Source organism: Chanodichthys erythropterus, chromosome 17 (genome assembly GCF_024489055.1).
Source record: "Chanodichthys erythropterus isolate Z2021 chromosome 17, ASM2448905v1, whole genome shotgun sequence".
Taxonomy (NCBI): Eukaryota; Metazoa; Chordata; class Actinopteri; order Cypriniformes; family Xenocyprididae; genus Chanodichthys; species Chanodichthys erythropterus.
Genome location: NC_090237.1, coordinates 20,755,838 through 20,772,460, shown reverse-complemented (window position 1 = coordinate 20,772,460; position 16,623 = coordinate 20,755,838). Strand labels below are relative to the sequence as shown.

Genomic DNA, 16,623 nt, shown 5'->3' with positions numbered 1-16,623 from the left:
TAGGAGATATAAGCATTCAAAACTTACAGTCTCTCACTTTCGCTAAAGTGGATCAAGGATTTTCATGACATCACATCGCACTTCAGTTTCTCGTCAAATCTCCGGTCCAATCAAATGCTCTCTAGAATCTGAAGTCCCGCCCCCTTCTACACTATCATCAGTCATTTGCTCACACATTTACTAGTTTCTACATGGTGAATGGCACATACTGAACTATATAGATAAGAGGGAATGAATCAGACAGTGTAAATATGCTTTCCTTTGACGTGAATGAAGTCCGTTTTTGCGTTAGTGTCACATGAACCGTCGCAATGCGAGCACAGTCTGCTCCGGTCCAGAGACACGAGAGCACAGAGCGGATCATATATAAGGTATCTGACCCATTTAAATTCTGCACTGAATGCTATTTTACTGTGATATAGAGGAGATAAGGAGGAGAAACGGTTAGATATTCAAAGGTTTTACTGAGTTTAAAGTCCCCGTGAACCGAAAATTGCAATCGACTTTTCTCCAGTGTTGTGATGTATTTCCAAGTGAAACAAGGTTTTACCTTGGTGCTCCTCCTCTTCATCTCTCGCTCATAGCAGACTAACAGTTGGAGGGGAGTGGTTTACGTATTTTCAACATAGACTGTCCCTGCGTTCCATTCGGAAGGGCTCATCCCTATGCCCTAATCCCTTCAAAGGGTTTACCCTCCGGAGTGAGAGCTTCGAAGGGATGAAGGGTGTAGGGGTAAAAAAAAACACTTTTTTTGGAACGCACTTCTGCGTCATCTTAACGAGACAATCAAGGAGGAGTAGATTGTGCAAGCTGCACCCTTTATTTAACGTTAGTTTATTTATTTATTTTAGGTTTATGGCATGTAGGCTATATTGTATATATGTATTTTAAACATTTGAATGGACTGATAAAGGGAGCTGTAAAGTTTTTTTGTTGAAGTGCAATGTCGTTTTGACCATAATGATTTTGTACCAAATCTAACTCGTATAAATATTACAGTAGTACATAAAAATATTATACATACCTTTATAGTTAAAATCGATCTCTGAGCCTCCTTTACCCATTCTGTGATGTCAGACTTCCCTGTGCAAAGGATCATGGGGGCCCGAAGTGTCCATCAGTTGTTCCCTTCGAAATCCTTCATTCCGAAGGGCCCTTTGAAGTGGCCAGTTTTGAGCACTTCGGTTTGGAACGACCCTTCAATATGGCGGCCATGATTATTTTCACTCCGAAGTGCCCTTCGGAGGGCGATATATCCCGTTTGGAACGCACCGTGTAACAACCCAAGCCGTCAAACTGACGTCATCAGGGAAGGAACGCCATTCCAGACCGGAAGTAACTTGATTTTGATTAAAGATTACAGCAACAAACAGTTTTTTTTTCTGTGTATTAACTTGCACGGATTAATTGTTCACCACAAGACTAGTAATATGCACTAACAAAGTAAATAGGGTAAATTAAAGTAAATTATAATAATAATTTTAATTAACACTAAAATAGAGATGTAAACTACATCATTAAAATGACATCATATTCTTTAGTTTTATTTATTTATTTTTATAAATAAACATATTTCTTCAAATGTCCAACACAATAAAAAAATCCATTTGGCTACGTCTAATGAAAAATAAACAAAAAAAAAAAAATATTCACAACTGGAAAACGAATATTATAAATATAATTAATGTAATTTCAATTAGTCAAGTCTTGAGAACTTGATTTTTTAAATAATTAAAAAAGAAAAGAAAAGAAAAGAAAAGAAAAGAAAAGAAAAGAAAAGAAAAGAAAAGAAAAGAAAAGAAAAGAAAAGAAAAAATATGTGTAGGTTATGTTGTATTCGGCTGCTGCCATGAATGTCAACGTATAACAACAAGTCCTCGGGAATCCTCGACAATCTTCGACAGTCAGTGTAACTTCGCAGATGCGTGTTTACTTGCGCTGTCTTGCGTTACCAAGTTAAACCCAGAAACAAACGTCAGTTTTGGCTACTTTCTGCGAAGCGACTCAGTCAAAAGAAATTTGAAGGATGGATATATTGTTGGCATTGAAGACAAATGCAGTGTCTGTTGTCATGACTGTCTTGGTTCTGTTGTTGCTGTTGAAGATTCGAGGAAAGAAGAGCAATTTTGGGCGGCTGCCACCAGGACCCGCTCCGAATCTACTGGTGGGAAATTTATTTCAATTTAATGTCAAGGAAGCCTACAAATATTACCTAGAGGTTAGTAGGTCCATTCACTACTATTATTCAGTAAAAGTATTGGAGTAACTGCTTGTAGTCTATGATTGTGTTCAAGACTAATAGGCCTACATGTGCAGGTAAACTAATTAACCGTTTAATGCCCAGAATACAAAAACGGAATAAATCAAATATAATATAATTAAATACATCTATAGCTATATATTCGCCTGAAATCGTTGATACACTTTATATATATATATATATATATATATATATATATATAATTTTTTTTTTTTTTTTTTTTACAGTAACTTGAATGTAATTAATGTTCTATTTATTTAAACCAAGTATATCATTGAGTTAGTGTTATTATAACCTAAGCATTTTAACATTTATTCCAAAATAATAACTAAAGGAAAACAAACAAAAAAACGAAACATCTCAGAGTGAAGCACTTTTCCGGAGCTTGATTCAAGAGCCCATTTATTAATTCTTTCATAAATTCATTCACAGACTCATTTATTCATACATTGTGTAATAAGTAGCACGACACATGAAAGAGCATTTATATTTTTATTGCCTTTGTTTTTCATAGCATGCACAAACTGATTTTATATATATATGTGTGTGTGTATATATATGTATATATGTATGTGTGTGTGTGTGTGTGAAAGAAAGGCTGGGTCAGGGGTGTCCAAACTTTTTTAAAAGGGGGCTATGGGGTAAATTGATGCCAAAACCATTGAAATTGGACAGACTAAAAGTCACAAATAGATATTACAACTTGTACACATAAAACACAATCTACAAATAGATAAAAAAATCTGCAAACAAAGTCCTCATGATCCGCTTTTGATCACTTTGCATTCATTCAAATTCTGGTTGTCGAGTACAAGTCACTGATTTCTATTTGTGAATCAGTCTGTGGAATTTTTATCTATTTGTAGATTTTGTATTACAATTGCGGATCATGAGGAGTTTGTTTGCAGATTTGGAATCTATTTACAGATTGTGTTTTACATTTGCAGATTTTAAATTTATTTGTAGATCTTGTTTTGTGTTTACAAATTGTAATATGCATTTTTGACTCATAGTCTCTTCATTTTCTATGACTATGGCATTATTGTCACAACAGCGAAACAACAGTGTCAGAATTATGAAAACAAATGTGACGCAATCTACTGTACAAACAGAACATGATCTTCACCTGCAAACAAGTCACTTTACATTCATTCAAATTCTGGTTTTCAAGTACAAGTCACTGATTTCTATTTGTGAATCAGGATGTGTTTATCTTTTTGTAGATCATGCTTTATATTTGTGGATCACAAAGAGTTTGTTTGAGGACTTTGCAGATTTTTTTTATCTATTTGTAGATTGTGTTTTGTGTTTACAAGTTGTAATATCTATTTGTGACTTTTAGTCTGTCCATTTTCAATGGTTTTGGCATCAATTTACCACCATAGGGGGCCAGATTCGATGTTGTGGACACATTTGGCAGCCGGTTCCTTTTCAATTAGGGCCTATATATATATAAAGCACTACATGGTAAAAAGTAAAAATATTGTTTCTATATCTAGAATGACTTTATGGTATTTAGTCTATAAACACATTTAATATAAACATGAATGCACAGTCTGTAATTTGGCCTTTATTGCTCATTTAATACATATATCTACATTAAAAAGTAAATATAATGAGATATTAACCTACATTTATGACAAAATACCACAGTTACAGGTAATGTTACCACTGTAAATCCATGATAAATGTTGTTGAACTGTTGGTTTAAAAGTATTCTAACTGGATCGGCTCAGTGTTTCTCCTGATTTGCACGTTAGTGTTGTTGATTCAGTCAGCGCAGTTTCAACTGACTTTAAACTGAATTAAATCAAAGATTTGCACTTTGTACCTGAGACCACTGCGCCGAACTCTTACACTTCTAACTGGCTGTTTAGTGCTCGTGTTATCAAGACTCTAGCTGTGTCACAATTCAGGGGCCGCGCACTTCGAAGTGCATGAAAGGGGTGAGGGTTTGGAGTGGAGGGTTGCCAGGTTTCTTTCATTCTCAGCCGAATGAAAGTGTACACAAATATGTTTTGTTCCGTTTTAGCCTATATACTGATCATTTAAAATGTTATGCTATTTTTCTGATGTTAAATCTAAGTTCTGTTGTATATAGTTGTAAAAGGTACTTTATGTAATGTAGCTTTAGAACGATGTATTTAATGTAAAAAAAAAATAATTTACATGATGAAAAAAATATTATATACATATCATTTTTCATGTAAAATTACAAGTTGCATAAAATAAATAAAAAATGAACAGAACAATTCTCTTTTATTTACACATGTGAACATATGTAAAAAACAAAAAACAAAAAAACAAAACAAATTACTCCGGCTCATTTACAAATAAATTATATTACAAATATATGTATACTGCATTTGTACATAAAATAATAATAATAAACTGTACAGAAATTAGGCTGTTTCATTGACAAAGTGACATTTAAATAATATTTATATCGACACATTTTAATGAACTGTATTCTGAAAAGTGGGGGAAAAGCGGCCTTTGAAGTGCGATTCACTTGAAACACTTGACGGCAAGGCAACGTTTTTGCAACATTAGTTGTATTGTGTTTAACATTTAACAGCGGTCTATTTTGATGCTTTTAAATATAGCTTAGGCTATGCATTACGATGTGTTTACATGGTTGCCAATCCAAAATAATAAAGGAGTTGTGAGTCGTTACATGAACATACATGATCAGTTTCCTCCATACTCTCCTTTGCGATTCATTTCTGGTATAAGGCTTAACTTACTTAACTTGCCGTGTTTTGGTCTGAGGTCAGTAGTATTGTCAAAGACGGTTTGTGTCGTTTTTTTATTAAAAGCTGCTAATAGTTAACTTTTAAGTTGAGTAATTTATATTAGTATGGCTCTATATAGGCTAATATATATCTATATAATCTAAATGAGGAAAATAACTCCTTCAATGTTGTTTACACAAGACAATAAGGAACATAATATGCATTTCTGCCAAGACTATCTGCACTTACATGAAGAAAGAACTACAAACAAGTGTGGGGAAACGTTAGTATTTCAAACTGACAATGAAAATGACTTGAATGAAGCATGTCACTCTATCTCTCTCTCTTACTCACACACACACACACACACAGTCTATCTCTCTCTCTCCCTCCCTCCCCCTCTCCCACACACTCTCTCCCTCTCTCTTTCTTCAAATGTAGTTTTATTTCAATCGGGCAGTGATCGGATCACCCCATATGAAGTAAATGACCTGTTCACTGGTGAGGAGTTCACACTGCAAGCACAGACATGAAAAGAGCCGCGAGACCATTCTCAGGCCTGTCTCACCGCCTCTGTCTGAAACCTTGTTACCCTGGAGCAGTGTGAGGGATAATATTTATAGAAGTGTCTCTAGGCATTTAGTGAGTGTGTTGGTAGTTCTGTCCCGCTGGAGGCTCTTTCCTGGTGACAGGACCTCACATACCTGGCGGCCAGGTTTGAGCTTGCTGGGATTTCTCCTAGCAGGTATGGGAGTTTGTCCACATTTGGTTTCTGTTGGAAGTCTTTGTGGTGAGTTGTGAAATGGGGATAGAAAGAGTCCCTAATTTGTGCATATTTAGGGCAGGATGTTAGAAAGTGCAGTTCTGTTTCCACTTCATTCTCTGTGCAGTGGGGACACAGCCGCTCTTCCTGTGGTAGCCAGGTCTGTCTGTGTCTGCCTGTCTCTATGATGAGATTGTGTTCACTGAGTCTGTACATGCTCAGGACTTTTCTCAGTTTAGGGTCACTCACTGTACTGAGGTATCCTGCCAATTCATATTTTCTGTTTAGGGCCAAATAGCATACCAATTTACTTTGTAGGGCTGTTGCATCTGTCCAATGTTTTAGGTATTTTTCTTTTTGTGTTTTAATTATTTGGTTTGGTCTGGATACGTTTTTATTTTCAGTCAGACATTTTGTGGTTTGTGTAGTCAACTCCAAGACCAATTGGCTGAGGGCGTTTCTTCCTGGTGTCAGCTCTTGGTAGTTCAGGGCTTTGTGATGGAGGGTCTGTTTATCACTATTTTTTAGGTGGGCATGGAATTTAATGGCCCTTTTTTGAATTGTGATTATAAGTGGGTATAATCCTAATTCTGCTCTGCAAGCATTATTTGGGGTTTTGTGCTGTACTCGGAGCAAAACTTTGCATAGTTCGGTCTGCAGAGTCTCTATTGGGTGTTTGTCCCATTTAGTGAACTCTTGGTTTGTGAGTGGACCCCAGACTTCACTCCCGTAGAGCGTGATGGGTTCTATTACTGATTTGATTATTTTTATCCAGATTCTGATTGGGATGTCAATTTTAATATTTCTCTTAATAGTGCCTTGTCTTTCAGGTCGTTAACAGCTTTATTAAAGTTCTCTGTGTTACTAATATTTATGCCAAGGTAAGTGTAGTTCTGCGTGTGCTCAAGGAGCATGTTGTCTAATTTAAAACTATGATGTTGGTCTTGGCAGCTGGGTCTTTTTCGGAAAATCATTATTTTCGTCTTTTAACTGATAGGGCCCATGACTGACAGAAGCTGTGCAGGAGGTCTAGATGCTGCTGTAGACCCTCTTTAGTGGGAGACAGCAGCACCAGATCATCAGCAAACAGGAGACATTTGACTTCAGTGTCTAGTAGAGTAAGACCAGGTGCTGCAGACTGACCCAGAACTCATTTATGTATATATTGAACAGTGCAGGACTTAAGCTACAGCCCTGTCTCACTCCACGACACTGAGGTTTGTTACCAATTTTAACAGCAAATTTGTTGTTTGTGTACATTGATTTGATGTCATATGTTTTTCCTCCGATACCGCACTGGATTAATTGAAGAAAAAGACCTTCATGCCAAATGGAGTCGAAAGCTTTTTTGAAGTCAACAAAGCATGAGAAAATTTTGCTTTTGTTTTGGTTTATTTGCTTATCAATTAAGGTATGGAGAGTGTATATATGGTGTGATGTGCGATATTTTGGTTGGAAGCCAATTTGACACTTGCTTAGGACATTTCTGTCCCTGAGAAAATGAGTTAGTCTGCTGTTTAGGATGTTACAGAAAAGTTTACCTAGGATGCTGTTCTCTCTCTCACTCACTCACTCACACAAACACACACATGTTTGTTTTTGTGAAATGTGGGGACATTCCATAGACATAATGGTTTTTATACTGTACAAACCGTATTTACTATCCCCCTACACTACCCCTAACCCTAAACCTAACCATCACAGGAAACTGTGCACACTTTTACTTTCTCACAAAAACTCATTCTGTGTGATTTATAAGCCTTTTGAAAAGTGGGGACATGCTGAATGTCCTCATATTTCACCTTTTTTTGTAATACCCACGTCATATCATACCCATGTCATTATACACATTTATGTCCTGATATTTCACAAAAACAAGTACACACACACACACACACACACACACAGTCTATCTCTCTCTCTCCCTCCCTCCCCCTCTCCCTCTCCCACACACTCTCTCCCTCTCTCTCTCTCTCTCTCTCTCACACACACACACACACACACACACACACACACACACACACACACACACACACACACAGAACGAATCGTGCAGGTCGTCGCAAAACAGAATTATCATTTGCGCATGTGCGCAGAACGGATCGTGTACCGACAGCTTTCCCACCTTTTGACCACAAGATTTTGCTAGTGTGCGGTGTTAAAATAAGCTTCGCGCTATGAACCTATGGAGTCAAATTCCGCATAGTTTTGTAAAAGAATTAAGTATTGCAAAATAAATTACATTTTTGTAAAGAAAAATAAATAAATAAATAAAACAAACTAATCACATCAAATCATAGCGCGATTTATTCACCTGCGGGTGTCGCTGTTGGACAGTGTCCCTTTAGAAAAACGAGTGACTTGCACACTTAGTCACATTTTGTAATATTTGCGTTGTTTTGATTTTGTAATATGGATTATTTTCCATAAAATAAAAAAAAAATTAAAAATTAATTATATGTTAAATACATTTGAGGTTGTTAATCACCAATATTTGAGCTGATTTGAAGTACATGTAATTTGAATATAACATTGAAATGTCCCGTATTGAGCCCATGTAACTTTTCTTCCCTTAGCTCAGTAAGAAGTATGGCTCTGTTGTCACCATCTGGTTGGGAAACACACCTGTCGTTATCATTTCTGGATATAAAGCCCTAAAGGAAACTATGATTGGTCTTGGTGAGGAATTCAGTGGCAGGGCCGACTATCCGCTGATCATGAAGTCCACTTTGGGATATGGTGAGGTCGCTTGATGCCTAAAGTTTACATGGTTTATTTGATGTCTCTTTTAGCAGTAGACCAAAAATGTTAACATTTTCTCTATGCGCACATTGCGCAGGTGTTCTGTCCACCAGCGGACACAGATGGAAGCAGATGCGCAAATTCTCTCTTATGACTCTGAAGGACTTTGGAATGGGCCGGAGGAGCATCGAGGAACGAGTCAGGGAGGAGGCTGAATATCTTGTGGAAATGATTAAAAAATGTGAAGGTAAAATAATTTTTATATAATCTTATATTTAGATTATCAGATGAAACAAACTGCAGACAGAAACTACAAAAACATGACAAAAGGTGCATCAATAAAACATTACAATCAAACATATAGTGGTTCCATTATTTAGAATAAACTTGAGAAAATATTTTACACTGTGTCACATCTCATGTTACAGAACTTCTTTTCTCCTTCAAGGCTCTGCATTCAGCCCTGCAGACATGCTGTCTAATGCCGTGGCCAATGTGATCTGCAGCATTGTCTTTGGCCATAGGTTTGAATTTGAGGATCCACAGTTTCAGTTTCTCCTCCGGACTGTAAATACTTACTTTGCTATCCTCAGCAGTCCTCTTGGACAGGTATTGCACTCCAGTGATTTTTTTATATAAATGTTTTTTTAGATATTACCATTCAGAAGTCTCTTATGCGCACAGAGGCTGCATTTATTTGATCAAAAATACATTAAAAACAGTAATATTGCTTATTAAGGATGCATTCAACTGATAAAAAGACTTTTATAATGTTTCAGAAGATTCTATTTCAAATAAATGATTTGAACTTTCTATTCATCAAAGAATCCTGAAAACTGTTACTGTTTGTAACATTTATGATAATAATAAATGTTTTTGATCATCAAATCAGCATATTAGAATGATTTGTGAAGGATCATGTGACACTGATGACTGGAGTAATGATGCTGAAAATTCAGCTTTGCATCACAGGAATAAATTACATTTTAAGATATATTCAAATAAAAAAAGTTAATTTAAATTGTAATATTTCATAATATTATTATCTTTTGTTGTATTTTTAATCAAATAAATGCTGCCTTAGTGAGCAGAAAAGACTTAAAAACATTAAAAATCTCACAGATCCCAAACTTTTGAACAGCTGTGTGCATACATTAAACAAATTTTAAGTTGTAAAATAGTACAAAATTGTTTTTGCATAAGATATATAATTGTATTTTGAGCCTCAAATTGATGTTTCTTTATTTTCTTCTCAGCTCTATAATATATTCCCAAGGTTAGTCAGTCTCTTCCCCGGTAAACACCATCAGCTGTTTAAAGACCTAGAAGAGGCCAGAGAGTACTGTAAAAATCAAGCCAGGGCTCGGATGAATAATGTGGATCCCTCGTGCCCACAGGACTTCATTGAGGCCTTTGTGCTAAAAATGAAAGAGGTAAATAACTGAAAGAAATGGCCATTTAAAAATATTTAGCCATATACAGTCCTGAATACATTTATTTGCACCATCTGGTGGTGAGACCATGACATGGTCAGTTAAACAATGTAAATAATTCTTCCAGTTAACTTGCTTCATTTACAAGTTTTAGATGTGATCACAACAGCTTGTTTTATTAAGTATACTATTCATCTTTGACAGTAAAGAGATGATAACACATTATACACCTGTTCTCTTTTGCAGGAGAAAGACAAGTCTGACACAGAATATCATTTTGACAACTTGGTTTCTATAGTATGGAACTTGTTCAGCGCCGGCACAGAAACCACTTCATCCACCATCAGACACGCTTTGCTTCTGATGATGAAGCACCCAGATGTACAAGGTGAGGTCAAACAAATGCTTCTCTTTCCAAACATTAAAGGGTTAGTTCACCCAAAAATGAAAATTCTGTCATTTATTACTTACCCTTATGCCGTTCCACACCCGTAAGACCTTCGTTAATCTTCAGAACACAAATTAAGATATTTTAGTTGAAATCCGATGGCGCCGTGAGGCCTCCATAGGGAGCAATGACATTTCCTCTCTCAAGATCCATAAAGGTACTAAAAATATATTTAAATCGGTTCTTGTGAGTACGGTGGTTCAATATTAATATTATAAAGCGACAAGAATATTTTGGAGTGCCAAAAAAACAAAATAATGACTTATTTAGTGATGACCGATTTCAAAACACTGCTTCAGGAAGATTCGGAGCATAATGAATCAGTGTGTCGAATCATGATTCAGATCGCGTGTCAAACTGCCAACGCCTGAAATCACATGACTTTGGCGCTCCGAACAGCAGATTCGATACACAGATTCATTATGCTTGTTTTGAAATCAGCCATCACTAAATAAGTCGTTATTTTGTTTTTTTGGCGCTCCAAAAATATTCTCGTTGCTTTATAATATTAATATTGAACCACTGTGCTCACATGAACTGATTTAAATATGTTTTTAGTACATTTATGGATCTTGAGTGAGGAAGTGTCCATTGCTCCCTATGGAGGCCTCACTGAGCCATCGAATTTCAACTAAAATATCTTAATTTGTGTTCTGAAGATTAACGAAGGTCTTACGGGTGTGGAACACCATGAGGGCGATTAATAAATGACAGAATTTTCATTTTTGGGTGAACTAACCCTTTAAGTTTTACTTTGACTTCTTCTGCACAGAGCGTGTTCAGCGGGAAATTGATGAGGTTGTAGGAAAGGACCGCTGGCCCTCCATTGAAGACAGACAGAAGCTGCCGTATACAGATGCTGTAATTCACGAGGTCCAGCGCAGCATGGATCTCGCCCCCATCGCTGTCCCACACAAGATGATGTGCGACACTGAATACAATGGTTATGTCATTCCTAAGGTAATTTTCTCATGCATTTACATCATCTTGATTCATTAGGTATTTATTATTATTTACATCTTTCTATTTATTTATGAAATAAAATTTCTTCTAGGGGGCCATGGTTTTTCCTCTACTATCCTCCGTGCTTGTAGATTCGAAACTGTGGAAGAACCCAAATTGTTTTGATCCAGAGAACTTCCTGGATGCAGATGGCAGATTCAAGAAGAATGATGCATTTGTTGTATTCGGCATGGGTGAGCTTCATTGTGCATATCAGACCATAAAAATGTTGCTTTTTAGATGAAAACTGAAGTCAACACATGCTAAATTATGTTTATCAGTGTTTTAGTCATAATGGTTAAAAAATAACCATGTTAAATAATTTCACAGAAAAAAAAAAAAATGGATGACACATAGGGAAAAGATTTTAAACCAACTTCTGTGCGCTCTCTTGACAGGCAAGCGCGTTTGTCTCGGTGAGGCTCTGGCTCGCACAGAACTCTTTGTCTTCTTCACTTCCCTCCTTCAGCACTTCACCTTCAAGGCCATGGTGCCACCAGAAGAGCTCGACACAAAGCCTACGAATTGCAGTTTTGGCCGCATACCCCGCACATACGAGTGCTATGCCATTCCTAGGATATAGAGGATGTGTCCACAAAATACAAAAAAAAGATTCAACATAGTCTCATTTGATTTTGATGCTTTAATGGAAATAAATATGTGCAATATGATATTATTGCACTTTTTTTTTTTTGGCAAATACAAGATTAATATTTAGCATTTACCTTTCTAATGAATTACAACCTCCAATACCTCATTTCAGGTGTCAAATTATTTTTTTATTTTTTTACAGGTCTATTTTAATGACCTTACAGGTCAAACAATAATATTGACACTTTTACAAATAATGCATTTTAACATCTGAGTTGGCACAGTGCTTTGTTTTTTTTTTTTCTATACTTGCGGGCTTTTCACACAGAATATTGTTTTGTGTTTAAAAAGGTACACTATGTGTGACATGTTTCTTCAAAATTAACATTATTATGAGTAAATACATCATCAATCCTTCTTCCAAGGTGTTTTTACGTTTACCCTGATCCACTAAGGTAAGAATATATGTTTATATTTTAGACCTAGTGGTATTTTTTTTTCACTGGAAATTACGGACATGCATCACTCGCTTGTGTGTGTCTGGTTATATTTGTAAATAGAGAAGAGTTGCTCCGGCTACTTTGACGTGTTTATGGTGTGGGAGCAGCATAGGTTAGTTGTCACAACGAGCCAGGAAAGTTGACATTGAGCAGCTCAATGTTCAACCATTAAAAAAAGACGAACAGAGAAGAGTATGCAGACAAAAAAAAAAATAAAAAAATGCGATAGAGCTCGTAATAAAACAAGAATCAACATCGCCTTTTGTTTCCCGAGATGTCAAGAACTGAGGGATTTGAAATGTTGTAAAAGCGACGTGGATATGGTAATAATTTCTGACGTAGTAATCATTTTTATTATTCAACAGGTGAGTAAAGTATTTTATTGAATAGATAAATTGCCATATGTAGCTCTCTAACAGAGATAATTGTAAAGCATTATGTATTGTGAAGGGTCATTTCATTAGGAGTTGTAGTGCTGTGCTGGAAATTTATTTTAAAGTACTGTGTCTATTAATGGGTATAGCTACTGTAACATCTTCAGCTAAACAGCTTAAGATAATTTTCATCTAAGATGGTTATATCTTAAGCCTAGTAGTAAATGTTTTATAATCAGTAGTCACACCGAGCGGAAGCACAACAAAAACAATGTTCTTCCGCAAAATGCATGCAGTTTTGTTTTTAAAGGGTTAGTTCACCCAAAAATTAAAATTCTGTCATTTATTACTCACCCTCATGCCATTCCACATCCGTAAGACCTTTGTTAATCTTCGGAACACAAATTACGATATTTTAGTTAAAATCCGATGGCTCCGTGAGGCCTCCATAGGAAACAATGTCATTTCCTCTCTCAAGATCCATTAATGTACTAAAAACATATTTAAATCAGTTCATGTGAGTACAGTGGTTAAATATTAATATTATAAAGCAACGAGAATATTTTTGGAGCGCCGAAAAAACAAAATAACGACTTATTTAGTGATGACCGATTTCAAAACACTGCTTCAGGAAGCGTCGGAGCATAATGAATCAGTGTATCGAATCTGCTGTTCGGAGCGCAAAAGTGACGTGATTTCAGCCGCTGGCAGTTTGACACGAGATCCGAATCATGATTCGACACACTGATTTGTTTATGCTATATTGAACACTATTAGTAAAAAATATGGAATATTTTCCTAATATTTGTATTATTTTATATCTAATAATGGTGCATCATTTAGAGATGAATATTGTCTAGTACATGAAAATGCCCTCAAAATTCAAAATATGTGTGTCATGCGCGACTCAAAACACGGCGCACGTTAAAAGAAGTTTAACCTTAACTTGATGTGTTTTTCTCATTTCACTGCCCTGCTTCTGCGTTTTTACGCGTAAAAACTGTTCTGTGTGAAAGGCCCGTTATTCTGTAATCTGTAGATGATTGCTGGACAAAAATAGAGGGGTGATAGATGTGTGATACATAACTATATACGTTTTACAGTGGCTTCATCAGAACTAGACAATTGTATCAGAGAGTACAACAAAGACATGCATGACCACAAACTCTTTGCATTCAATTAATGTCATTCAGCACTGACAAGATGATAAAAAAGACTGCAGTTCTCACTACGTCCACTAGGTGGCTTTAGAGGTCAATGAATCCGTGGAATAACCTCAATGTGAAAGCAATAGAATAACGACTTCCGCTTGATGCATCGTCATGCATACAATTTAGACATAATATATCACCTAAACCACAGTGAAAGCTCAGGTACAACATACAGAGATATCACTATTATTATTGCACTCTTCCATCATAGTACCAGAAATAAAAGTGTCCAGTGAAGTGATAGTAACAAATAAAGAGCACATAGTGTAAGCATAGATCTCAGTCCTTGTGAGTGATTCAAAAAAAAAAAAAAAAAAAAAAAAAACGACGAGGGGATACACTAAATTAAGCCTTCATAAATTTTTGGGAACAAACTGTTTCCATGTTTGATAATGTTATTACTGTTGCCTAATAACTAAATTACCTACTAATCCTTTCAGACATACAGTTCACAGTTGGTTTCTGTCATGGCACTGAATGAAAAAGGATTAAGCTATTGAGTGGAATGTAGACGCATAAAAAAAGGAATTCGATTTCCTGCTGTCTAAGAGAATGTCTAAAGCACGCCGTCCTGGTTGAGCAGGTTACATAAGAGCTGTACAAAACCTTCATAGTAGACATTTAATGCCTCCAGTCCAGAGGCACTTATCATATCAGGGTGAATAGGTACATTAAAAATAATGTCAGGGGAACTTTAGTCTAGTGCTAATTTGCTGTTTATGGACATTTTATAAGTGTAATTAAGCTTATTATTGGTACTTATTCTGTATGAATATACAATCACCCCCAAAAGTATTTAACCTGCACATAAAATTGACTGCATTAGATAGACATCAAACCAAGACCTACATTTTTTTAATCAAAAATACAGTAAAAACAGTAATATTGTGAAATATTGTTACAATAATAATAATAATAAACTATTTTAATATATTTTAAAATGGAATTTATTCCTGAATTTTCAGCAGTCTTCAGTGTCACATGATCCTTCGAAATTATTCTATTATGATTTGCTGTTGCTGCTCATAAAATGTCTTATTATCAATGTTGAAAATTTAATTTTGTGCCATTTAATATGATACATGTGATACATGTTTTAAGGATTGTTTGATAAGAGCATTTAATTGAAATAGAAATCTGTTTGTAACCATGTAAAATTCTGAAACATTTGATCAATTTAAGGCATCCATGATAAATAAATTTGAATGAATTTCTTTAAAAAAATAAATAAATAAATAAATAATTGTAGTGGATGTGTGGCTTAATGGTCCAAATACTTTTTTGGGGTGACTATATTGATGGTAATTTTGTTGATTTTGCAGGCTAGGCAATGTTTGTGTGCTTTACCTTTGACCTTTCAACAGATACAGTAATCCTAATGATGAAAAAATACAAATGGCTTTGTGGCAATGAAGACAATGTTGGTGCATAAAAGAATTCATCTTGTGTCCAAACTGAGGTATAGTGGCAGATATCAAGAAAGAAAAACAAAAAGAGGTTTGTCAGGCATAATGTGAGAAACGTGATGTAGGAATATCCTTTTGACAAAAACAATGAGATCTCATATTCCAAGACACTCCATGATATCCAGCTTTGTTTTCCAATCAGTGGCCAGCACAGTCCACATCATTCAGCAGTAACTCTCAGAAAACATCATTGCGCCCTCTGTGGCACATTGGGGTAAAGCTGGCACATCCAATCCGTTAATCACCTGTTTTCGGGCAGAGATATAGCAGTATGCCTTGCCTTTCTTTGCTCCAGGATGGCAGTGTTGTTGAACGGTCAGGTGGGTGTCTGTGGGTGATGGGTCTGAGCACAGTTGGCAGCCACTGTCCAGAGGGCACTCTGGAGAGCAGGCTGGCTCATGTTGGCACAGAGGACTGGCACCTCCCTGCTGTGTGTTGCTACCTGTATTACGCTGGTCATCCAAAAAGCTTATTCCCAATCTCCATCGCTGCCATTTCTTTTTGATTTCTGACTGTACCTGGAATTAAAGAGACAATATGTAAAATAGCAGTTATGTGAAGATATATAGGATTTCAGGGATATAATTGTTAACTTAAAAAAAAAAAAAAACGTTCATTTTTCAAATTTAAAACATTAAAAGGTGCAGTAGTTGATCTGGGAAATGCTAACATTAGCCTGCTAGCATACGATCCCAGCCTCCCTGCAAATCGCAGTCCAAAGCCACGCCTTCTCCAAAACACATGAACGCGTACACACACACAAACAGCTGCTCTCAGCAAAGTGTTACAAGAGACGGCGTTAAACTACCTAAACTGTCTCAAAGCACATAACATTACAGTAATAATGAACTTAAACAACTTAGAGAGCTTGTGCCTGACTGCTGCAGATTCATTTCGGTGTTGATACTGTTGATATGTAAACGTATAATTCTGAGTCTGAGGACGTGAACAGCTCCGGTTAGAACATCACAGGTTGCCATCTCTTAATCACGGTAGTTATGACGTGAGCGCAGCACAGGTATGTTGTTTTGGAGGAACTGTAAATGATGGTTGCTGTTTGTTTGCTCCGTGACCGATGTCTGTCTGTCTGTCCTCTGC

The 16,623-nt window shown here is 36.2% G+C and overlaps 2 protein-coding genes across 4 annotated transcripts in view; one reads left to right on the top strand and one right to left on the bottom strand.

The window, feature by feature from the left end:
* Positions 1-311: 311 nt before the first annotated feature.
* On the top strand, positions 312-11,966 carry LOC137004165 (cytochrome P450 2M1-like). The gene is made up of 10 exons (XM_067364367.1): positions 312-371; positions 2,105-2,218; positions 8,335-8,497; positions 8,598-8,747; positions 8,949-9,109; positions 9,757-9,933; positions 10,180-10,321; positions 11,154-11,341; positions 11,436-11,577; positions 11,782-11,966. The coding sequence occupies exons 1-10, from the start codon at positions 312-314 to the stop codon at positions 11,964-11,966; spliced, it is 1,482 nt and encodes a 493-aa protein (XP_067220468.1).
* A 1,404-nt stretch (positions 11,967-13,370) lies between these two features.
* gipr (gastric inhibitory polypeptide receptor) overlaps positions 13,371-16,623 on the bottom strand; it is a 30,098-nt gene continuing 26,845 nt past the window's right edge. For all 3 annotated transcript variants that reach the window (XM_067365943.1, XM_067365945.1, XM_067365944.1), the window contains one exon: positions 13,371-16,043. In XM_067365943.1, coding sequence (XP_067222044.1) covers positions 15,690-16,043 — 354 coding nt within the window. In that variant the 3' untranslated portion in view covers positions 13,371-15,689. The remainder of the gene's footprint in view (positions 16,044-16,623) is intronic.